This window comes from Thermobia domestica, chromosome 5, assembly GCF_964235325.1.
Source record: "Thermobia domestica chromosome 5, izTheDome1.hap1.1, whole genome shotgun sequence".
Classification (NCBI taxonomy): domain Eukaryota; kingdom Metazoa; phylum Arthropoda; class Insecta; order Zygentoma; family Lepismatidae; genus Thermobia; species Thermobia domestica.
In genome coordinates this window covers 86,713,725-86,740,467 of record NC_137458.1, presented here as the reverse complement: position 1 = coordinate 86,740,467, position 26,743 = coordinate 86,713,725, and the positions used below count along the sequence as shown (strand labels likewise).

The 26,743-nt window shown below is 36.7% G+C and overlaps 1 protein-coding gene across 2 annotated transcripts in view; it reads left to right on the top strand.

The window, feature by feature from the left end:
- Positions 1–26,743, top strand: part of LOC145685977 (solute carrier family 53 member 1-like) — a 178,176-nt gene that overhangs the window by 27,979 nt on the left and 123,454 nt on the right. For both annotated transcript variants that reach the window (XM_081758777.1, XM_081758778.1), the window contains exons 4-5: positions 19,031–19,266; positions 24,444–24,705. In XM_081758777.1, the coding sequence (XP_081614903.1) occupies positions 19,031–19,266; positions 24,444–24,705 (498 nt within the window). The remainder of the gene's footprint in view (positions 1–19,030; positions 19,267–24,443; positions 24,706–26,743) is intronic.

The following is a 26,743-nucleotide window of genomic DNA, read 5'->3' as shown; positions in this document are numbered from 1 at the left end:
CTTCCTACCAAGAGATGGCGTGTCGAGGTCGGGTCGACTTACGTGACCTGCAGCAGTCACGTGCAGCCGCAGCCAGTGAAACTTGTCGAAACCAGTTGAGAAAAAGGCCTCGTTGTGTTAAGCCGGGTGAGTGTCAGTGTGTGATAATGCCGTATTCGATACCCGAGCGTGTTGCCATTGTTGAAGGATTCATTCTCACTGCATATTTTGTGAAAACAAAAAATTTGTTTCGGGAGAAATTTCCAGGACGTTCTGTGCCAGCAAAAAGCACCATTCAGGAATTGATTGAAAAATGGTGGCGTACAGGATCGGTTCAAAATGCTCCCAGGAACAGACGACCATCTGTCTGCACACCTGAATTAAAGATGCAGGTGGAGGAGATAATGACAAGAAGTCCTCGAAAGTCAACCAGGAGATTGAGTCAACAGGTTCATGCGAGTGAGAGAAGTTGCAGACGTGTTTTAAGGGAACTGAAGTTAAAACCGTACCGGGTAAGTGTTGTGCAAGAACTGAAGGAGCCTGACCTGCAGAAGAGGGTGCATTTCTGTTCATGGCTGTTGAGCAATGTTGCCAGTGGTTTCTTGGATCCATTAATGCTCATCATGAGTGACGAGGCGTGGTTCCACCTGTCTGGGTACGTAAATTCCTAAAACAACCGGTATTTTCGACAGAAAATCCACACGCAATCCACCAGGTACCCTTGCATGATGAGAAGATTGGTGTTTGGTGTGCCATTTCCGCCACACGCGTTATTGGGCCCATATTCTTTGAGACGACAGTGAACAGTGACGTGTATATGGGAATCCTGGAGGAGTTTTATACACACTTGACCGAAGAGGAGCGTCAGTTATGTTACTTTCAGCAGGACGGTGCAACATGCCACACATCACTGCATCATTGTCCCTTGTGCACGAGATGTTTACACCAGAGAGGACAATCAGCAAAGGCTTGTGGCCTCCTCGGTCACCAGACTTGTCCACGTGTGACTTTTACTTATGGGAACTGTTAAAGGGAAGAGTATAGGAAACAAATCCACACACAATTGAAGAACTCAAGACCAGGATCCAGGATGTCACCAATAGCATTACAACACAAGAACGGACAAGGGTATATATGAATCTCCTCAATCGTGCTCACATGTGTGTTGAAGTGGGCGGAGGACACTTTCAGCACCTGCTGTGAAGGCTGCTGTGAAGGTGGGTAGTCATATTCAATACATTACATTTCATTTTATGTGTTCACTTTACGGGCCGGTTTTACGTGCCGCACCCTGTGTAATACTACTACAGGAAATAAAAACTACAACAAAAATAACAATTACTAGTACTATAAAAACTACTGCTACATTGGGCAATTGTTTTTAGAGGACTTGAGTTTTGAGGAGGGAAGAGATTATTAGTTTTGGGGGGAGTGCGCCATCAGCTTTGGGGGGATGGGCACCCCTGGTTTGGTGTATCTATGGTCCCTATTCAACTGTACAGTGTCACTAACAATCGTAACTGTGTTATTTGGCAAAATCCCGCTCCATCCTCTACCAGATATTGTCATCCCATAAGTTCTGTGTTTGCAAAAGAAACGGTTGAGGTTGTACAAAACGAAATCCAGAAAATAGAAGACCAAATCGGGAAACTCTCTCGGATCATAATAACATAGATGAGAAGGAATTTATCGTTCGGCCTAAGATGATTTTTTGTATGATTGATGGAAAAGTGTGTAATTTTGTATCCACATGTGCGTCTACGCAGACGTATTATTTATGTGGAGAAAAACCGAGAGAAACGAATAATCTTGGTATTCTTTCTCATAAAACTGTAGATCCGAACTTTTTGACTCTGACTATCTCCGGTTTATTCTTAGATACGTCTTATAGAATGTATTCTTCACATTGCCTACCGCTTAGATATTAAAGCATGGCATGTAAGAGGCAAAGAAAATCGGATGAAAATCGAATAAAAAAAGAAACTTGTATTTGCAAAGAAACTGTTTTTCTCTTGTCTGCATTATTTCATCGGGTATTAGGTTACTTGTACGCGCAGAAGAGAAAAGCATTTATCAGCTTACATAATGAGCGTCTTTTGTCTAGTTAGTAGTTTTAATCCAATTTAACTTTAAGGTCATACTCCACTCCCCAGGGAGAGGGCGAGAATTTAAAAGTAATCGAAAACGACAAATATTAATGTCGAATTCATATTTTTCTAGATCTCTGACAAGTAAAGGTCACGTTTCGGTGAATTGAGTTGCTGCCGAAGATATATGTGATAGAATAGTACTAATTGTGCTCAATATGTCAGGGAAGTTTTAGGTGCAAAGCTTAAAGGGTTTAGGAGATACACTCACTAGAACATCACGTGGAAGTACATGTTATAGTCTATTTCTGTACGTGATCTTATGATCACTGATGACATTCCAGCTGCCAATGTCCTCAATGCTGATCAAAGTCGCTTCGAGAAGGAATTGCATTTGTACTGGACGTTGATGGAGAAAGAATTAGTAAAGATCAGAACAACAGTAGGATATGTGATTGTAACATTTCATTCCTATATGATAGTCCCGGTTATGTCTATGAACGGAGAAATTCTGCGTCCCATGTATGTTCTGGTGGTTGAACCAAACGGTAAATTCCCTGCAGTAAAACCAGCCAATCCGGCTTATATTATCTTAATCTCAGTTGCTGGTAAAACAGCGAACATGAACAAGCAGGATATTAAGACTTTCTATTTGGACGTCATGTGGAAAAGCATTCCAGGTAATAGGAACAAAGTTATCCTGTTACTTGATTCATGGCCTGGAAACAAAGACGACAGTCTTTCGTCACATTGTGTGCCAGAAGGCTTGGCATTGATCAAACGGCTGATACCTGGTGGATGTGGTGGCATGATTCAGCTTCTGAATGTTCACTTCTTCCGTCCATCAAAAATCTTTGCTCGTTTCATCACTGATACAGAAATAACAGGAAGTGACGTAAATATTTAGCATCATGACAGGTTCATACAACTTCAGTCGTTCACAATTTACCAGTTTAGTGCTCCTTACTTTCGCAACATAGTTCGATTTGCTTTCTATAAGGTTGGATACTTGAATGAAGACCTGAAAGTTGGATCGTTCCTTACGATTACTGCTTTGATGGACTTGTGAACGGCAAATGTTTCAAGTGGGACTTGACTGCGTTTGTCAGGTGTGCTCACTGTGAGCAGAATATATTGCCACGCATGCACTCTTTTCTGAACTGCATATTGATTGTAGTAACTGGTAACTTTTCTATGCAATAACAAAACCACTTAGGATTTGCAAAACAAACAACTTTCTCTTGTGTTTCATCACCTGAATGTGCTGGAAACACGAACATAAACTAGTTTAGAGGAAATAATAGGTATAAGACTTCTCTCTTATGTTTTGAACTATGTATAACGACTATAACATGTATCTTCATGTGACGTTCTAGTGGCTGTATCTCCTAAACCCTTTGAACGTTGCACCTAAAACTTCCCTGATATATTGAGCACACTTAGTACTACTCTGCTCGGGCAGCAACTCAATTCACCCAAACGTGACCTTTAATTGTGAGTTTAACGGTATCAGTTTTCATGATGTTCAAGTTTACCCTCACCCCTTGGGGCGGGGGTGGGAGAGGATGACTTTTTAAAAATAATCAAATAAGCTAGCTAATTTGTAATTACTGTAATTAGAACGAATTTAACACAATAACATATTTTCTCGCGCTTGCGCGGGACTGTGCGGGTTGCTAGTTTTAAATATTACTTTATTGTGAATCTTAAAAAAATCCAAAATTTTTCCGCCCCTTACATTGTGCTGCCCTGTGCTCGAGCACAGAATAGCACTTACCTAAATACGGACCTGAGTTACTCCCGTAACCTCCTTGAGCGCACCCCATGTGGGGTTCTCCATATCAGCGTAATGTTGTTTTTTATACGAAATATTTAATGTTTCGTATAAAACATGAAGGATACGAAATATTTCATGTTTTTATCTACCTTGGTTTCTTCAGGAGATGGGTCTTAGTGTTATGCGTCGATGGCCGCCATGTTGGATAGGAACACGCTAGCGACATGTGGTTTCCAAAATGGCCTCTGCACGTGATTACCTTTCAAACGAGATACCACACGGCGGGAGTTGCTATTTAAAATTTTCTAGTTATCCCCCGTAATCCCATTGAGCACACCTCATGGGGGGTTCCCCATATCAGCATAATGTTGTCTTTTATGTCCCGTGAAAGTTACAAAAGGTTTCATGTTTCTATCTGCCTTGGTTTCTTCAGAAGACGGCCCTTAGTGTTATTCGTAGAACGCACTGTGTATATATAATCTTGTCTGCCTGTAAGTATATAATCCTAATGATTAAGTCTGTCTATAATCTAATTAAAATATCCAGTTTTAATATCAATTGAGGGGTATTCAGAAAATAGCCCTTGTCAAAACACAAAATTTCTCTGGAGAATAGAAAGAGAGCTTTCTCTAGTACACAGTATGAGAAACTCTGCAAATCTGTTTCTTTATACGTGTCTCTAATACCTTCTAAAACATGCAACTTTCTCTTCATTTTTCTGAAAAAAAAATCTAGTTTCTACAAAGGTCGCTTTTGCTACAAGTTCTTCGATTTATGTACTACAATGGTATTGAGCGAAATAGAGCAAGAGCCAAATTTCAAAATTGTCTTCAAGAGAGAATAATGAACAATTTGATATCCACGTTTTTTTATATATTAGCATCTTTCCCCTCTGAATACTTACTGTAACGGTAAGAAAAAAATAAGATATGCCTAACACATTTTATAAATGATCAGTTTTTAAATGGTAAAATCTTATTTACAGAAAAAACATTTGCCTATTATTAAGATTGTGTACAGTTGCTATAATACAATAAGTCTATAATAAGAAACGTAATGGAAGGGAACCATGTACTTAAGAAATCTCTACACAAGAGAACAAATTATTTGGTTTGTAGAATTAGTTCTCAATAATGTTATGCCACTCTTATATCCTAAAAAGATAATGTAATGTCCCACGTGATGTAGTGTATAAACAATTCCACACGCCAGTGTTTACAAACACCAGCACGTGGTTTGGCAAGAGGATTTCACACCAGATGGATCTACAATCACTTGCAGACGACGGCTTCTAGCCCCTCCCACGGAGCAGCAGACGACCACGGAGCAGTAGCGCCACCGCCACTTAAGGAATCCTATAAATTGGCTGGACGAAGGCAATTCTGCACCAGTTTTCTGGTGACCCTCCTACTTTTTGCCACGGAACATTAGGAATAACCTAACCCCAGTCCTCTAGTCTGCTACGGGGCTCTGTTGGCCATTTAACCCGCCTTTGCTTGCTACGGAGCATTGGTTCCTTAATATCCCTCTGCTTAGCCTGCTACGGGGCTCTGTAGAAATCCTGTCTGCGACCTCCTGTCAAAGACTACCTAATTATAACTAACGTTGTATACTAGAGAGATTATTTGTACAGTATTTTGTAAAAATACTTTTATAGTGAAACTTTTATAATAAAAGTCGGTAGTGGGAGTCCGGACACTCTTTGTATTAACGCTCTACCTATGCCTATATGGAACAAAGTTTTCAATAATGAGATTTGTGATATCTTTAATGCATCATTCAGTCTTCATCACTCTGTTCATTAACTGATATTGAATTTTTATACTCTCTCGGACAGCTACACATTGGAGTGCACAAGAAACCGCGGTTTTTACATTTGCATTTCAAACCTACACACTCAAGTTTCTGACAGTTACGCATGGCAGTCTCTAAACAAATCTTGGGAATATCTTCAAGTGTTTTCAAAACTGATCTCAGAATTTGGTCCTCCAAGTACCATCCGGAGTCTTCTAGCCTTGGTAGATAAATCTCACACTTATCAGCGTTTCCAAATTGTTGTTTCGTAATGGGATCTCTTTGTATGTTGTTTCAGAGCATCACTGGTTGGAGGAGGAGAAAGCTACATTTTCCTGAAAGTAAGAGCCTAGCTCCATCACAGATAATCACATTAACGTTGAGGAGCTTCCTGAAAAACAGTTCTGGAGATTCAATAGCGCTTGCTGATAAAATAATCTGTCCTAGGGAAAATAAAAGGTCACAGTTTTCTGAGCAAGTAGACCATAAGTAGATAATGAATTGCTGGAATTATCACCTTTAGAACTCATTGTTGTTGCTCGCGGTAGTTTAAAAGGTCAGAAGATTGTTAAGTCAAACTTCGAGATCGATATTCAAAATCTTGAAGGGAAGCATGAAGAAGCAGACTCTAGAATGATACTTCGTGCTGTGAATTACAATTCAGAAAAAATTGTTGTGATGAGTATAGACATCGATGTATTCCTGCTATTGATACAGCACTATGACAGACTTTCTTGTAAAGAATTGTACATGATGGCAGGATTTGAAAGACAAAAAGGTTTATTCCAGTTCATCGCCTTTGCCACCAGTTATCTGAGAATGAGAAGAGAGGTAATGGCTTATCACGCTCAAATTGGATGCGGCATACGTAACGTCATATCCAGTTGGAACATCAAAGATCAAGAACCGTTTACTTACTCATGTCAGAAAACTGTGACCTTTTATTTTCCTTAGGACAGATTCCTTTATCAGTAAGTGCTACTGAATCTGCAGAACTGTTTTTCACAAAGCTCCTCAAGGTTAATGCGAAGATCTGTGATTAAGGACGGTGACGAAACACTCGAAGACGCACTACTTGCCGAAAGACAAACAGAATGTACAGAATGAAAATCTTCAGCCAGCAATTGAAACGAACAGTGGCCAGACATGAGAGGAACTGGCACTACAGCTCAGTGTGAGTGGAAAAACCATTCGGCAGCACCTCAATCAACTTGGGAAGCACTACAAGTTGGGTCGATGGATCCACATGATTTGACTCCGAGCCAAAAGGCAACGCGAGCAGATACCTATGTTTCTTTGCTGTCTCGTCTGAGAAAGAAGCATTTCTGGACAGGGTGTTGACATGTAATGAGAAGTGGGTCCTGTGCGAAGTTCCACGGAGCCATCATCATTGGTAAGCATCCCATGAACCGGTTCCAAAACAGCCGAAACCAGCACTGCATCAGAAGAAGGTCCTCCTGTGTATTTCGTGGACTGTTCGCGGCATCGTGACTCGGGAACTGTTACCAACTGGTTAGAGCATCAATATGACTGTGTACTGTCAACGGTTGACCGTGTTCAAGAAAAACTCAAAACTCCGGAGCCAGTACTTCTGAATCGCAAAGGGGTCCTCCTGTTACAGGACAAACCCTACGTGGCCAAGATGACAACATTTTAGGCTTCGGATGGGAAACTATTGCATCTGCCATACTCCCCGGACATTGCACCGTCCGACTATTACCTGTTCCATTCCTTGGACAATCACCTTAGAGGACGCCAGTTTAAATTTGTACTTGGTACCTCTTTGCTTCACGGCCCACCAAGTTCTTCTCCAATGGAATCCATAGCCTTCCAGAACGTTGGCAGAAGGTCGTTGATGTTGATGGGAACTATTTTTGATCTTCCAGGTACGTCTAAGGTGACATGTCGATGTTTGGTGGGTGGAAAAGCGACATAACTTTCTTGGTTACCTTTATATAAGAGTGGCATAAAATTATTGAAAAAATATTCTAGAAATTGAATAATTTGTTCTCTTGTGTAGAGATTTCTTAAGTATATGACTTCCTTCTATTATGTTTCTTATTATAGATTTATGGCATTATAACGACTGTACACAATCTTAATAATAGGTAAGTGCTTCTTCTGTAAATAAGATTTTACAGTTTAACCTTTTAATTAGCAACCATTGATAGCATTACCTGTCTTCCTGATCATAATTTCGTAACTTTTAATTTTTTTTGTACTTTCGTTACAAAATACAAGATGTTTATTTCAACGCAACATTGTCTTAAAATAGGTCTTATGTGTAGCCACTGAGCAACATTGCTCTATTATGGTCAAATATCATAAAAATACTCTCAATAATTAGCAGCAGTTTCGTTGAAATATTCTCCTACACAGTAAGAAATCACAAATAAAGAAATAATAATAATAATAATAATAATAATAATAATAATAATAATAATAATAATAATAATAAAAGAACTTTCACGGAACGTAGGAGATAAAGCTTCTACAATATTAAAATTGATTGTCCCCTGTTGACGAAGATTAGAAGTATACAAAGGAGCGATCCGCAAATCATGTATATAAATAATATGTAAAAACAATAATGCCAATTAAGTGATGACTGAAGGTATAATTCGTGCGGACAACGCAGCTTGAGAGCAACAGTGCCAAATAAAGGGTTAAAAACTGATCATTTATAAAATGTGTTAGGCATATCTTATTTTTTTTCTTAACGTTACAGTAAGTATTAAGAGGGAAAAGTGAAAATATATATATAAAAAAACGTAACTTCCTCATGTACACTCTGGAGTTATTTAAATAATTTTATTTTTCTGACCAAAGTATGCATTTCTTTATTAAAAATAAATTATTTCATAAAAGTTTCCATAATGTAAGGTTATCTTCCTCAGACGTTAATGTGCATGTTCATATTAAAGTAGGTAACAGAGACATCATAAGTAATATTAAATTGTTGATATTCATTGTTGCTTATTATATAATTTTAAGTTTATATTATGTAATAATACAATATTATTATAATTTACAGTTTCATTTAATTTATATATATATATATATATATATATATATATATATATATATATATATATATATATATATGTGTGTGTGTGTGTGTGTGTGTGTGTGTTTCTAGTAATATATAGCCTTTGGCGTGGAAGACTCGGGTTCTATTCCCTGCGGGAGCTCATGTGGTTCGGATTCTATGTTAATAAGTAGGCCCACGTCTCAGTTAGCCTCTCTGCTGAAAAGACGGACGCTAAAACTAAAATCAACTCAACTCTATTAAGATATATATAGGGTGCGGCACGTAAAACCGGCCCGTCGTAATATTCTGGTATATTGTGTTTTTGGCAACACTTAAATAATCTACCTTCCTACCAAGAGATGGCGTGTCGAGGTCGGGTCGACTTACGTGACCTGCAGCAGTCACGTGCAGCCGCAGCCAGTGAAACTTGTCGAAACCAGTTGAGAAAAAGGCCTCGTTGTGTTAAGCCGGGTGAGTGTCAGTTTGTGATAATGCCGTATTCGATACCCGAGCGTGTTGCCATTGTTGAAGGGTTCATTCTCACTGCATATTTTGTGAAAACAAAAAATTTGTTTCGGGAGAAATTTCCAGGACGTTCTGTGCCAGCAAAAAGCACCATTCAGGAATTGATTGAAAAATGGCGGCGTACAGGATCGGTTCAAAATGCTCCCAGGAACAGACGACCATCTGTCTGCACACCTGAATTGAAGATGCAGGTGGAGGAGATAATGACAAGAAGTCCTCGAAAGTCAACCAGGAGATTGAGTCAACAGGTTCATGCGAGTGAGAGAAGTTACAGACGTGTTTTAAGGGAACTGAAGTTAAAACCGTACCGGATAAGTGTTGTGCAAGAACTGAAGGAGCCTGACCTGCAGAAGAGGGTGCATTTCTGTTCATGGCTGTTGAGCAATGTTGCCAGTGGTTTCTTGGATCCATTAATGCTCATCATGAGTGACGAGGCGTGGTTCCACCTGTCTGGGTACGTAAATTCCTAAAACAACCGGTATTTTCGACAGAAAATCCACACGCAATCCACCAGGTACCCTTGCATTATGAGAAGATTGGTGTTTGGTGTGCCATTTCCGCCACACGCGTTATTGGGTCCATATTCTTTGAGAAGACAGTGAACAGTGACGTGTATATGGGAATTCTGGAGGAGTTTTATACACACTTGAGAAAGAGGTACGTAAGAGTTACGAAAGAGTTCAGCAGGACGGTGCAACATGCCACACATGAGCTGCATCATTGTCCCTTGTGCATGAGATGTTTACACCAGAGAGGACAATCAGCAAAGGCTTGTGGCCTCCTCGGTCACCAGACTTGTCCACGTGTGACTTTTACTTATGGGAACTGTTAAAGGGAAGAGTATACGAAACAAATCCACACACAATTGAAGAACTCAAGACCAGGATCCAGGATGTCACCAATAGCATTACAACACAAGAACTGACAAGGGTATATATGAATCTCCTCAATCGTGCTCACATGTGTGTTGAAGTGGGCGGAGGACACTTTCAGCACCTGCTGTGAAGGCTGCTGTGAAGGTGAGTAGTCATATTCAATACATTACATTTCATTTATGTGTTGCAGTTAATCATATTCAATACATTACATTTAATTTTATGTGTTCACTTTACGTGCCGCACCCTGTATATATATATATATATATATATATATATATATATAACCATTATTATTATCATTTTTCTCTTTCTTTTCTTCTTATTCCCAAATATCAATTAATTTCCTAATTTCGGTGATTTTTATTCTTCAATTGTTTTTAACAACCTACCCATAGTTCATGAATTTGAAGTTCATTTGTCCAATTCATTAATTTTTCTCTTTTTTCTCTCTTAATCCATCTCGCTTCTTTCCATTTTCTTATTAATGTTCTATTCTCTTTTCCTAAACCTTGTACACCTTCCCAATTTATATCATGTACTGTTTCTTTTACGTTTATACAGGGGTTGAACAAAAAAAAACTAAAACGTTTGCTAAAGTGTGAAAATCATACCTAGTATGGTGTAGGGCCTCCTTTTGCGTCCAAAACAGCTTGGATCCGACTTGGAATTGACGTATACAGCTCCTGAATCGTGGTGTGTGGAATTTTGTACCATTGTTCCTCCAAAACATGCTCCAGTTCCTTAAGAGGGAGGGTAATGAGAGCGAACACGCCTTTCGAACTCAGGCCACAATGGCTCAATGATGTTCAGATCTGGTGATTGTGAGACCCAGGGGAGGTGTGATAGCTCCTGGTCATACTCCTCAAACCATGATTTCACCGTTTTTTGCAGCGTGACAGGGTGCCAAATCATCTTGATAGATGCCATCACCATTAGGGAACAATATTTGGACCATGAGTAGAACCTTGTCCCCCAAAATGGCCTCATGCGCCTTAGCATTCATCATTCCATGCAGGGCTATGATGAGGCCTACAGAAACCACGATATCACTGCCCATACTGTAACAGAACCACCCCATGCTTTACAGTTGGAAGCAGACAGTCTGTATCATAGGCCTGGAAACAAGGTGAAGGTCGATTCATCGGACCACATTACGTGTTTCCACTGCTCATAAGTCCACGCCTTGTGGTCCTTGCACCACTGGATACGCCTCTTCGCATTTACTGCTGTGACCAGGGGTTTGGCGATAGCGGCCCTGCCATGAATTTTCATTTTATGAAGTTCCCGTCGCACTGTTTTCGATGAAACCGGGTTCTGTAGGCCGGAATTGAGTTCAGACTAATTTTCATTGTAGTGGTCTTCTTTTTAGCTGCTACAATCCGTTTTAATGTCCTTCGGTCCCTATCTGACAGGATTGTCTTTCGACTATTGTTGTGCTTCGCAGACGTCGTTTACCTATGAACTGTGTATTCCCTCGTGACATTGGACACAGTGTCTTTCGATACCCCCACAATGTTCGTCACTGTTGCCACTGAAGCTCCAACCAGACGGGCACCAACGATCATGCCTCTTTGGAAGTCTGTCAGGTCGCCCATTTTACCGCACCACTTTCACACCACGACACTCACAGGTGAACTGGTTACTGCTGACGGAAGAGGAAGGTCCACATGACACATTGAAAACAAAAAACGGTCGGCAACCACAACACGTGTTGTTCAGTGGATTGCCAAATTTACGTGTCCTGTATAAAGTGTTTTTAGATTTTTTTTTGTCAACCCCCTATATATCGCGTTATTTTTCTGTTTTAAGTCTTACGTCATCCTTATGATGTTTTATTCTATCTTTAAGTTTTTTTTCATGTTTCTGCAATATATATATCATGTTACATTTCTTACATTTCTCTTCATACACTACACCTTCATCATCTTCTTTTATGTCCTTCTTCTCATTCTTCATTTTCCTTAATCACTTCTAGAATTCTTCTTCCTCCTTTACTGTATGTGTTCACACCTCCTTTTCTTAATAAGTTTTTTAGTGTCTCTGTCTTTTCTCCAATGCTCTCTATCCCATGCCATTTTATCTTCTTCCTTTGTTTTTCTTTGTCTTTTCTTTCTGTCCTCTTTGATTCTATTTTTATTTATAGTCTTTAAATTATAACCATTTTTCTCTAGAAGATTATGAAAGTTTCCTAGGTCTTCTTTCTTTTTCTCTTCTTCACTATCTATATCTTCTATTCTCCTCTCCATATTTCTTATGAAGTTCTTTTTTCGTGCTATTATTTACGTCACTTCTTTTATGACAGTAAATCCCTGCCACACATTCTTTGTTACACTATCTTGTATACAATTTTCCTTCTTTTGTTTCTATTGTCCTGTCTAAGTAGTTTATTTTGTTGTTTTTTTCTACTTCATTTTCCAGGTTTATCTCTTTCTCTTCATCTTCAATACTTTTTACAAACTTTTCCAGTTGTGTTCTTGTTCCTTTCCATATTCCTAAACAGTCATCTACGTATCTGCAATACAATAATAGGTTCTTCCCTCCTTCCACTGGCGGATCCAAGGGGGGGGGGAGGGGGCGACCGCCCCCCCCAAAGGTCTGGATTTTACTTCCAGCATTTATCGTTGAAAAATACAAATATGGTCTTTTCCCGACCGATTCAATCTGTGTGACAAGCCTAGTAGAGTAATCAAAATGTGTGGTACTTAGTAGTACTTAATACAGACAAATTTGAAGTGTGAATACTTATGTCCCTAGTTCCTTGAGGCGGTCACTATAAGCCCCAAAGGAGTGAGAATATGATTCATTCGTTGGACCTGCAGCTGTAGGAAGGAGGGTAAGACGCCTCACTCTTTGAACTAAAAAGATATATTTTAAAATTGTGTCCTAGAAAAAGGATATGGAAATGGAATTCGTATCCAGAAACTTCAAGTACCTGTACCTTGAATAAAGAGAAATGTAGAATCTTACCTAAAAGCACTCTGAATCTGAGACTTTTCGGTTGGTTGATTGATTGATATTTACTTCGTTTGTTAAAAGCGATGCTTTACAGAACGAGAACTAGAGTTTAAAGTTGGATCTGAACCACTATAGGGCGTTCTATGCTCATTCACCGAGAATCAAATCACAGAACCGCATGCATCAAAGATACGTTCGCTAGCTACTAGATCAACGAAGAGAGCCGTGACTTTTGGGGTTCAAACACGGAAACATTAGGAAGGGACCAGGGATTTATTGTGACTTTTAATGGCATTTCATCTCTTCTTGGGAAATAACACAAGCTGTTATATAAAAGAAGTCCTGAGTGAGTAACTGATCGCACAGGCCGAACCGCTCAAGCTAGAAACTTGGAATTCGGACTGTAGATAAGATTCCTGGCGTAGGGTATCACTAAGGAAGGATTTCTTGGAAATTCGAAGGGAAGGGGTGGCCATGGATTTCTCATTTTAAATAATTTGACACGCGTTTCAACGTTTTTTGATACTTTAGTAAAATGTGGAAAAAAGGGAGGGGAAGAAAAGGGGGCGTGGTTTGCAATTATAAAAATAAGATATCAATATCTAAGAATCTTCGAAGGTTAGAAACATGAAATTTGGTGTATGAACTTCTCATTCAAAATAATACAATATGTATTTCAGCATTTTTGATATTTTACCTAGAAGGAAAGAAAAGGGACGGTTATTATCATTATTATTAATATTATTATAATTGATATTATAAATATTATTATTATTATTATTATTATTATTATTATTATTATTATTATTATTATTATTATTATTATTATTATAGGATGCTCATATCTCGGGATCCTTTACGGCTAGAGGCATGAAAGTTGGTAGTTTAATTTTTCATTTAAAATAATTAAACATATTTGAGCGTTTTTTGCCACTTAACGTAGAAGAGAAGGAAAAGAGGTGGGGGTGGTTCACTAAAATGCCTTACGAGGTGCTTGAATTTCGAGACAAAGATTTAGCTTAATGCAATGCTATATGAAAGAGATACGTAGAAGGAAGAACGCGAAAATTGTGCCACGGTTAAACGTAGAAGCATTTACTATACTGTGTGAGGCCGTATGCAGAGCAAATTGGGAGTCTGGGGGTGAAGCCCTACCTAGGTGAAGGCTAGTATAATATAATTTTATTGTTGTAAGCATAGCTATAATTATATTATGTTTCTAACAACTGCATTTAAGAAATTACCTCGCTAATAGAGCCAATTTCCAACCCCGTATTCCTAGTCTGGTATAATGCTTTTCTTTCTTTACTTATTTAATTATATCGCTGCAAAAGAGGGGTGTATTCGTACAAAATACCCTATACAAAGCATCAACCGAAAGAACATTTCAACACTAAAGAGGTTGAAGACATGGCTACGGTTCTGGATGGGTGCAGATCGACTTAGCGACCTGGCAATACTATATACGCACCAAGACAAACGTAGATTACGTGTGTCATCGGCAGATTTGCCAGGAACAAGATAGGGCGTAGATTTGAGTTTGTGCTGTAACTTTCCCAGAGGTGGACTGCAAGGTGACTAAGGCTGTTGTTTGGTTTCCGCCCGTGGTGTTTGGTCGTAATTATTTTCATTTCGTGGGTACTCCACAAAAATCATGAGCCTGAGTATAAGTTGAACTCCTTGGATGTATCTGAATCGCAAACGAACTCGAAAAATTTTCTGAAATTGCTTTGTTAAAATCTTTAACTGAAACAAAGGGGCACAACCACAATCGTAAAAGATGTGTACCGGTATATAGGCTATATTATATTTTTAATAAACAGTTATATATTATACATATGATATTTGTTTGTGTAACATCCCACGTGTGTGCCAGAACGGCTAAAAGAAACGTGGACCTACTGATTATAGTGGAATCCGAACCACTTTTTCGTTCAACTGTATCCCCACCGGGAATCGAATCCGGGATCACGCGCACAAAAGGCAAGCGTGTTAGCCTTTAGACCAAACGGGGTCCATATTATATCTGAGATGAAAGAAAAACAAGTTATACGTACATTATTCTCTATTGGTAATTTCGTTTAAAGGTGATAATTTTTTCAAAATTAAATTTTAATTTGCATTTTTTAAAAATATGTGATATTGTCAAATAATATCGCCAGTCGGTATGTTTTAGGAAATATAGTGTGTGCTGTAATGAACGGAAACATAACTTTGGTTTTACATTTCTGATCTTCTTTCGTTCATTTTGTTGTAGACTTTGCTAATCTTTCAGTTTTTTTTTTTTTTTACTAGTTATACATTATAATAGCTTATATTGTAATTCTATATAATTTTAATTCGTGTAAAATTTATACACATTTCGTGCTAAATCCGACAAAATTTCTGTTGAGTTTGCGCAAGAGAAAGTTTAGTATTGATATTTTTATTATTACATTATTTGCAGTATTTTACTGAATAAATTGTGCGTTTACCTTCGTAATGATTTATATGGTTAAGGAGTACCGCAATATATTATATTTATGTAGGATTTATCTTCACAATTCATTTCTTTGTATGTTAATGCTGTAGGTTAACTTCAAATCGTCGCTCAGGATTCCTGTTAGTAGTACAGTACAATGCTTAAATGCAGCTATGATTAGTATTATGTATTAGAAAGTGTATCCATTTCATTTTCCTGTACTTGATCTGTGCTCTTGAAAGCTCAGGCCATAGTTCTTTTAAGGCAAAAACCATAACATCCTTATTTCAGGGGAAAGCCACGAAATTCAAGTTCGGGCAATCACTAGATACTACGAGGAATAATCACGGAGCCACTAAACATCCTTGGAGTTCAGTTTGAATATTATATTTCTTCTTTTTCAATTTTCGATTTGCTGAATTATATCTGATATAAACAGAAATGAAAGCAATATGTAAAGATTGCTCCCCTATATTTTGGCCCATTTGAACACTGTCTGCCATATACTATTAAACATTAATTATTAATTATAAACTTTATAATTAATGCATTTTTTAAGCTACCAAGAAACGTATACAGAAATATCATAATGTATTTTGTTATTTGTTGACATTTTGTATTATTCTTTATGCATGTATACATTTGATATTGATTTTTGCGTACACCGAATCTGTCGTTTTTTTTTTTTCAACTGCTGTTCCGCAATTGTTATTCAAAATATAAACAATTAGAGCAAATTGTACATTTTCCCGCTAAAATGAATGCCATAGTCAATACAGTATTTTCTTTTGTGCAAGTATTGTGCAAGACAGCGCATCTGATATATTGCGTTGACTAGTAAATCATGACGCCGCCATTCTCCGAAATGAAAGTGCGTATTTAATTTAAATCTTCAGAATACTTTCATTAAAAAAAAAAAAAAAAAAAAAAACTTACAAATTCGGGTCTCAAAATGGAATCAGGGAATCAGATTTAGCTAAATCAGGTTTAGATACCCCCCCTCAAGCCCCGCATTCATATGCGTCCGATTTTTTCAAAGTAAAATTCTGGTCACCTTGAGGCTACGCTCATCTTCCAGGGAGCGAACCGCCCCCCCCAAACGATCCTTCTGGATCCGCTAGTGCCTCCTTCTTTTATCACCTTCTGTTCCCACCTATTCATTACTATTTCAGATAAAACTGCACTTAATTTCGAACCTATACTTAAGCCCTCTTTTATTTTTACCAGTTTATTACCTATTCTGCAAATGCTGTTATCCCACAGCATTTTTAATGCTTTCACAATTTTTTCTTTCTTCCATTCTCTATTTTTCCTGTTTACTTCTTCTTCTATTACTTTTATCACATAATCTCTCTTAATACTGGTAAACATTGCTTTAACATCCATACTAAACATAATCGTTTTCTCTCTCTTGCTCTTTAATCTTTCTAACATCTTTTTCACCTCTTCAGTATTCTTCACTCTGTGACTCTCTTGGCCTATCCTTCTCTCTAATGCTATTTCTCTTAATTCTTCTTCTGATTTTTTCAGGCAGTTTCCTTTGCAATCTAATACTGGTTTTAATTTAATGTTTTCTTTATATATTTTCGGAAAACCTTTCATCTTCGATATTCTCCCTTCTTGTCTCCCCACTTTATAAATCCTTCTCTAATCCCTTCCTCTTGTCTAATTCCTTACTCTGGGCATACTCTGGTCAGAAAAATATTAATTATTTAAATAAAAAATGTGGATGGCAAATTGTTCATGATTCTCTCTTGAAGACAATTTTGAAATCTGGCTCCAGCTCTATTTCGCTCAATACCATTATAGTACATAAATTGAAGGACTTGTAGCAAAAGCAGCTCTTGTAGAAACAAGATTTTTTTCAGAACAATGAATAGAAAGCTGCACGTTTTGGAAGGTATTAGAGACACGTATAAAGAAATAGATTTGCACAGTTTCTCATACTGTGTACTAGAGAAAGCTCTCTTTATTCTTCAGAGAAATTTTGTATTTTGACAAGGGTTATTTTCCGAAAAGCCCCTCAATTGATATTAAAACTGGATATTTTTAATTAAATTATAGACAGACTTAATCATTAGAATTATATACTTGCAGACAGACAAGATTATATATATATATATATATATATATATATATATATATATATATATATATATATATATATATATATATATAAATAATCATCATCAGCTGCTAATATTTACCGTTTGTGGGTCGCGCCGTCATCAGTTTCGCACACGACAGTATAAAGTCGCTTATAACTCAAGCACTATTAGTACTACACATTTAAGTATTCATTTTTTAAGAGCATAAAATGACGAAAAACTTTTAGAGGAAACATTTTTCGGAATTCGATCTTGTAAAGAATCTGTGACTAAAAAACTGACGTTGCGCGCAACCAATACTGACTAAAAATGAAAATAAGAAAACCATTATATTTAGCTCAAAAATGCACTAGAATTAAATTGTAGAAGACAATTAGGCAAACAAAATGAAAAAAGTTTGGATGCTCAAGCTCCAATAATTACGAAGATATAGCAAATAATAGAAACGGCTAAAATTTCGGCTTTCTCCACCTCCCTCTCCCCTCTCGTGAGGTGTTTTTTCTGGCATCTGGCATTTTTGTGATCAATGATGCGTATATATTCAAAAAATATCAGATGCCAAATTGTTATATGATTTGCCCTTAGAACTCAATTTTTAAACCCCGATGCCTAGACTATCATGAATGTCTTGCACCACTTTATGTATCGATGTATCTACCCACTGAAGGAAGGTTTCTCAACTGTTCTCCCCAACAGCATATTTATCTGAAGCATCTCTTTTTTTATGTTACTTCGCAGTTCTACTTGATTTGGGCACATCATCTTGTATGATTATGTTCCCTTATCTCATTTTTTTAAATCTTGGTATCCTTTGAAAGTTTACCTTTGTTTCTCAATCATTATATCTTGTAATATATCCCGCTTGTTTTCGACTTTTTCAAACCTATGCATTAATAATTTTCCACGCAGTCTCACTTTACTGTCAAAATGCAGAATTAAATAATTCGTGCCTAATTATCTCGTCTTACAAATAATCCTTGAAATTAAATGATTGCTCTTTATGGTAATATGGAGAATGAAGATTATTTGATAATGTCTACGTTTTGATCCATATGCCTAAAACAGATAAAATACATTCATTCATTATAAAGTTTGCACTTTAGACACATTGAAGCACATTGGCATACTTTGGTGTCTGTAGAAAAGAGTTTATAATAAATTTGAATACTTGAATGTAGAAAGCTTTCGTGAAACACGTGTACTGGATTTGTAACACGTAACAATTGTATATTCAAGGTTGTAGTTACGGTTTTAAAAAGCGAAGACATTATGCAATTGTTATATTTTCAAATTGAAGAAAAATAAACAATTCTTTTAGTATAGTTTTTTAAAATAAGTTTAAATTTTATGTGTTCGAATTGTAAGGTATTAGACTCTTAGAACTTAGAACCTAAGTCATTTTAAAAATGTAAATGAATAAATACATATATTTCAGAAAAGCTTGCGGAATCAACAAGGAAGTTTTCGGAACTTAATGTAGAGCTACAGTTATACTTGGATACCATAAAGATTAAAGGCTCCCGTCATCGTTTTCATGAAGGAGAACCTGTATCCACTCGTAAAGACCTCATGTTTGCATACAGTGAGTTCTATTTAAATTTGGTTTTATTACAAAACTACCAGAATCTTAATTTTACTGGATTTCGGAAGATTCTCAAAAAGCATGATAAGGTTTGTAATATTTGTAATAGAATGAGATATTGATTAGTAGTGTTCAAATAGTGTACTTCCTTTTTTAATCATAATTATTTTAGTCCCTTTTATAAATAATATAATTTTTATAAATATCATAGTTATGCGATTTGCAATTCTGGTAATAATACTGTGAATGATATAAAAATAATAATTCATTAGGTGTAAATAAAGTTGTTAGACAACTTATCAAAAAGAGCATGTAATTATATAATAATCCAATGTGTCACTTAGCAAATTCTTCCTTTCTTACAAGTGAATTTCCCAATAAGTTCAAAATCTGGAAAATGAAACATTTGTTTAAGAAAAGAAGTTGCAAAATTCAGTAAATACAGACCGATATCTTTGCTGTTTGAAATTAGCAAACTGTTGGAAAAATAATGTATACACGGGTTTTGTCTTTCCAAAAACCTTCACTGAAAATATTAGGCCTTGTTTAGATAAATAGAAAAGGTGCATAGGTATATTTCTAAACTTATCGAAGGCATTAGATATAGTAAATCACGACTTGTTAGTTAAAAAAACTTGAATTATACGGCATAAGGAGTAAAGCGTATTGTTGGATCAAATCATATTTCTCAAATCCTAAGCAAGTTGTTGAGATCTGCAATAAATAAATAAATAAATAAATAAATAAACAGAATTAGAGCCATCTTTATGAGACAAAAAATGCAGTACCGTATTCATGTCGTACCACAGAGTTCAGCGTTGAGTTCTTTGATCTTCCTTTTGTATTTGAATAATTTAGGACGAGTATCAGGGCATCCAATTTGATACTATACGCAGATGACATGAATGTTCGGTAACTGAAGAAAACGAAAATTTGTTGTGAAAACCAGTAAACAAACGTTAGGAGAAGTGTCGATGTGGCTAAGGAACAACGACTTTATATAAAATACCAATAAGTCATATACCATTAATTTTCATCACAGCAAGGATATTTTGGTTACCTCTGATCTCTGTTTTATTAACAAAAGATAAACTACTTAATATACAGCTGATTCTTAGGAGTTCCAATTGACTGTAGTCTCACTTGAGAGAAATATATTATAAGTAACCTTGTTTCTAAATTAAGTATCCTCTGCTATAAAATAAGAACTACCAAGAAGAAAAATATACCAACAACTAAAGCCTTGTATTATGGAGATTTCATGCGGTATTAAAATATAGTATCATAGTTTGGGGTAGTGTTAAGAGTGATATTGTTATCAAATAATAAAAAAGTAGTCAAGATTTATAGTACCGAAAAAAATAAAAGCGTTCCTGTTGACAGCTGTTTAAAGATATTAATACTTTACAATTAATGTAAGTATGCTTTCTAATTGATAAATCCAACATTATGTATAGATCCCAGAATTATTAAATTGAAGAGAATTGAACTAGAACAAAAACAATGAAATTTCTATATATATTTAAGAAATAGAAAAAATAGCTAATATTTTAAAAATCAAAGTTCCTACATATGGGTCCATATTCAATGCATGGTATAGTGGTTAGTGCACGTACACGGTAAACGCTTTGGTAGCGTGTCTTCGATTCTTGCCTCGATTGTACTTTTTTCACTCTTTTAATTTCATTGAATTTACTCGTATATAGAGGGTTTTGTATTAAAATACGTATAATTATATCTTTTATTTTTCAGAAGTATATACTAATTCAATCGATATGGGTATTCATTAAAGTTTATTGAATGAACGTTCAGTACCTCATGTAAACAAATACACGTGGCGATTGTTTGATTTTATTGGTTAGAGAGCCTTAGGACACCCATGCGGCAGAAGAAAATAGTCCTTGCTTATAAGGCTCATTACAAGAATTCCTTAGAATTAGACAACAGAAACAACACTTTATCTAAGAACTAAATTGAATTAATGCAATAAAAGAGAATACGCGTGCATTGAAAGTGGTTTTGACCCAACTTTAGCGCGAATCACAGTTAACAATATGGTCACATGCGGGGAATAAGTAAAACATCGACAGGGTACGAGCACGTGCTTCTCGAAAGAAGCGCTGACCGATAGCCAATCATCCGATGACTGGCAGAGTAATACAATTCTGCAATGTTTACATCAGGATCAGAAGGTTCGTTGAATGAACTTTAGTATATGTATATGAACACTAGATTGTTCCAGCAAAATCTCATGAATTGTAACAGTGTTAAGTGAAGATATTGAAATACTTTGAGAGTGTAGCTACGAATAACCAACTACGCCAATGTTATTCCTAAGAAAAAGAGAAGAAAAACACATGACAAAGGACACGTAATCATAAGGACACGTAATCTAATACTTAGAAATCGATTCATAAGTTGTTGCTGTTTTATTTTTTAGCAAATCATAACAGAAAATAAACATCGTTTTCAGACACTGTCCAATCATTGAACCGGCAACAACTAAAAGTACACAATACTCCCGTTACATGTTTCGTTTCGTTAATACTTAAAAGCTCATAGAAACGTAAGCATAAATTGATGTTTTAAGCCACTAATTGATTAGTAGTTTGGGAATCAACTTTTACGTTTCCTCTTTAAGAAAAAGGCATTACTACAAGCATGTATATGGTATTCAATTTCAAACTATGTTTGGGGCTTTGGGGAAACATGTGGAAAATGAAAAATACAACTGTATGTAACATTTTTATATATGTCAAAAGTGACAGCAATTGAAGGGTTGATATCAAAAACCAGCAAATATAAAATTAACATTCAAAGATCAATTTTTCACTTCTTTAAGTTACATGCATTAAAATAAACAGCTACTACAAAGGTCAGTCAAAGAGTAACGCATAATCGATTGTAGCTCGACACTGGTAAGCACTAGAGAAATGAATATTTGTTGATAAAAGAATTTGACCTTTGGAAATATCAGTCAATATATGATTTACCTGCTTCACTGCAGAGGTCTTTTTTTCCATGGCACGACGGCGCATCCGTAAAGCTCTTGAGGTTGGTTATTACACAATTTGCGATACATGCAATGATTTTGTTGTCATCTGGGAATTGTTTTCCATGCATAATGATAGCTTTAGATTTTCGCAGAAGAGTTCGAATAAACAGGGGATGAAAATACAAGGTGACCAGAATTTTTACTTGCAAAAACGGGACGCATGCGAATCGGCGACGAGGGGGGGTTAATATCTGAGTCCCAGATTGCATTTTGGGACTCAGCAGTGTTTTCAATTTACAAAATACACAAGTAAGAGCTATAACACAGATTTTCTAACATAAGTGCTACACAAAAATATTTTTAACTACTTGAAAGCTCAGAATTCCCACTCAATTCTCACTTGAACCACGAACACTCAATTCCCATTTGAAAATTCAGAAGTTCGCGGCTGAACCTTCCCAACGAGTGTTGGTACGGAAGAATGTAGAATTAGCATTGACCATTTATATTTTGAATAATAATTACGGGACACCTGAGTCATGTTTGCTTAAAAACGGGACATTTAGGCGTCCCGTTTGAGAATCAGAAAAAAAACGGGACAACGGTTGAAAATAAGGGGCTGTCCCGGCTAAAACGGAACGTCTGGTCACCTTGTGCGAAAATACTAGTAATCCAAGTTGAGCACGACCGGAGAAATGCCTGAGTGATTTCGCTGCACTGGGAGGGAATATTTCCCCGGATCACCCCCTGAAATCATCACTGCTTACGCAAATGACCCTTCAGTTGTCCAAACAGGTAGAATCCGATGTTAATAAGTCTAGACTATATAGACACTGCTGTAAATCCTAGTTGGCCAATCTTCTGGACTGTTATGTGTCTAACGTTATCGTGATGCAATTTGATGTCCCTTGCGTGCCACTCTGGCCTCTTTGTTCGTAAGTTACGATGCAGCTTGTCCAAGGACGAAGAATATTGTTGTTTAGCATTGGTCATTCCACGTTCGAGAAAGCCAAAGAAAATCACCCCTCCCCTTATGATCACAAAATAATGTCACCATCAATTTGTTGTGTGACCTAGTAAATTCTTTCGACGCGAAGATTCTGAATACTTCCATTCCATCGACTGCCTTTTACACTCAGGATGTTATGAAACAGACAGGTTTCATCACAACTCATAACTCTATGCAAGCATTCTGGACAATAATCAGAAAAACTTTGCAAATGATCATATACGTTCTTCCTGATTTGCATCATATTTCTTGACAAGAGTATGGAATCTAGCAAGCACAATTTTTTCTGTACTCTAATCGTTGGATTGTCGTTAACACACATCCTTTTGCAGTGTCTGTGTGCTTCATGAACTTTTTGATAGTGATGCATCTCTCTTTCTGGATCAGTTCTTCAATAACTGATGCATTTCAATCCTTGTAACAGTTGATGGTCTACTAACCATGGCTGGTATTTGGTCGTGTAATCATCACAGGGAAACCTCTGAAGCCATCGACACACTTCGATGCATTGTATTATCTTCATAGTAATGGCAACAGCCTAGTGTGAATCGATGTTGTTGAGTTACGTATCTTCGGATTTGTAGAGGAAGTCGATCACTGCACGTTAGTGTAGATTGGTCATATTGATCATCCATGGTGCCTTACCTGCAGCAACAGGAAATAAAAATTAGATATAGGTTAGGTAAAGGACTAATGCTCCCACTTAACAAAATGCCATTACCCTGGGTTAATTTCTTTAGTGCTTACCATTATCAAACAACAATGAATTCTGCTTTAGTTTTTGACCGACTTTTGTACAAAACAGACTCTGTCGTGTTGAAATTATAACACCGAGGTTTCTGGATAAAAGAGTCAGCTTTTTCTACTTCCTGCACTGACAAAATATAAGATTTCATGGGAGTTTGGAAATACCTGGTTTTTGGTAACAATCCTTCAATTATTTCCTGAAATTAATATTTATCATAACAAACAAAAATTCATTAAACTTCGAAAGATATTTCGTGTTATAAAGGAGATGCTTGCTAGAATTTAGTTTGGATGGTTTTAATTTATTTCGGAGTTTATTCACCCCTATGATAACATTTGAATTGCTTCTCCTATACAAGCTTGCTAGGTGGCATTTGTCCCATTGTACCTCCGTACACCTCAAATATTTAATTTTATTCCACTTTATTTAATGTCATCTTGTAAATACCTCAGTTAAAATAGCATCTGAGGACAGATTTTAAAGAAACATACACTAATATTGGTTTATTTCGTAGCTCTTAAATTTGACAACTGGAGCACAATGGAGAATCAATAACGTTGAAACGGCTTATTTCTACACTAACAAAGATATTGACCGCCTAATAGTTAAAATAGAGAATATAGTTACGCAGGATCTTGAAGATGGAGACCGTCAGAAAGCTATGCAACGTCTTCGAGTGCCTCCACTGACAACATATAAGATACCATGGATTACTTATCGAATAGGATTCTTTTCAGGGGTGTTCTGCGTTATGCTTGTTCTTACGGTTTTCACAGGTAACAAATTTCTAGGACGTATTCGAAGCGTATTAGTAAGTAGATTATTATCATTATTAACAGTACAAAACACAAATTATCGAATATAGATGTACAATTTCATTTGAGTTTACTCGGATCAGTGGCGTACGCAAGAGAAGATTTCAGATTTAAACTCTCCTTGAGCAAGTTATTATGAAAAAATGAAACATTTACTATACATAGCACATACATGTATATGTGGTGTTTCAAAACAACACCGACAACGCTTGAAAGGTGATTCCTGACAGCAAGATAAGACAAAATATTTAGACCAACCTGGACGCTAAATTTGCTTCCTTTCAAAGTCATGAGCTGCCGAAAACATGAAAAAATGAACTTTAAAGGTGGTCCAAAACTATGAGACCTATCGTAGTCGGGTCAAAACTTCACTTAGGACCTAATATGTGCGCTATCCAAAAGTACATGTTTCATAATCCTAAGGTACTCACGCAACAATTTTTATAGAGGGAGTTTGGCTACGGGCATATAATTTGAAGTACTCATCAACTACCTCTATAAAAATTGTTGCGGAAGTAGCGCAGGATCCTGAAACTTTGATATTGTATAGGGCACATACTAATTCCTCAGTGAAGTCTTTATCCGACTGCGGTAGGTCCCATAGTTTTGGAGGTATTGACCTTTAAAATTCATTGCTTCATGTTTTCGGCAGGGTATAACTCCGGAAGGAAGCATTTGTGCACCCAGGTTGGTCTATAGTTTTTGTCTTACCTTGGTGTCAGGAATCACCTCCCAAACATTGTCGGTGTTGTTTTGAAACACCCTGTACATACAATCATTGTCAAAAGAATGAGCACACTACTGATTTTTCAGAATTTCAAAAAATTGAAAAAAAAACATATGTACCATACAAAACTTGTTCTGTGAAATAAACATCTTTCCCATATAAAGAAATTAAAACAAATGTTGCTGTTTCCATTGAGACAAATTTATTGAGTATGTTTACGTTCAATGTAATCTCGACACTTAGCCTTGATAAGAGCTATACAAATTCCAGGCATTTGTTTAATTAATTTATCCAACTTTTGAGAAGCCTTGCGACTCCAATAGCATCGAAAGAGCCTTCCAAGGACCTTCATTATTCATTGGCATCTGTTTATGGACTGTTCTGTCAAGTTAATCTTACAACAACCCGATAGGTAACAAAATCCGGTGACTGTGACAACTGATGTAAGCGTCTTTGCATTGCAGATAATTACTGCATAGCTTGGAAAAATATTTGGGATGGTACTCCTGTTGTAGAATAAAGCCCCAAATCCGTGTTTCTGATGGAATTCCGCGCCTCTCTTAAACGTTGTGAAACTTGATTTTGTCCATTATTCCAATAATTCGAACTAAATTATCAACTTGATAGTTTGCAAACTCCCCAAACAGTGATTTTACCTTCTCTGTGCCTTGCTATAGGTATTATAGTCCAGGATCTGACCACTAGCGGATCCAGAAGAATCATTTGGAGGGGGCGGTTCGCTTCCTGGAAGATGAGCATACTAGCCTCAAGGTGACCAGAATTTCAATTTGGAAAAATGGGACACATATGAATCCGGGGCTGGAGGGGGGGTGTAAACATGATTCCCAGATTATATTTTATGAGCCGAATTTGTAGGTTTTTTTTTTTAAATGAAATTATACTCTTTCTGTAGATTTAAATTAAATACGCACTTCCGTTTCGGAGGCGTGGCGGTATCATGATTCACTTCACAGTTAGTCACCGCGATTTACAGCGCTGTATTGGACAGTACTTACACAAAAAAAAAATCGCTATATTGACGATAGTATTTATCCTGTCATCTGTTCCTGTATCCTGCCAAGTTTCTGACACGAAGCCTGTCCCATTTCTCCTCTGTGTATATAAATATAGCTTCCCTTTGTTTCACTAAAGTGATTACAAGAAAACATGAAGCTTGACATAAATCTATCAATTTCATTATCCAATAGAATGCGAGGGTATGTTCCGGTCGTAGATCCGTATCCATGACATTTTTTCAGTGCCTCTTTAAGA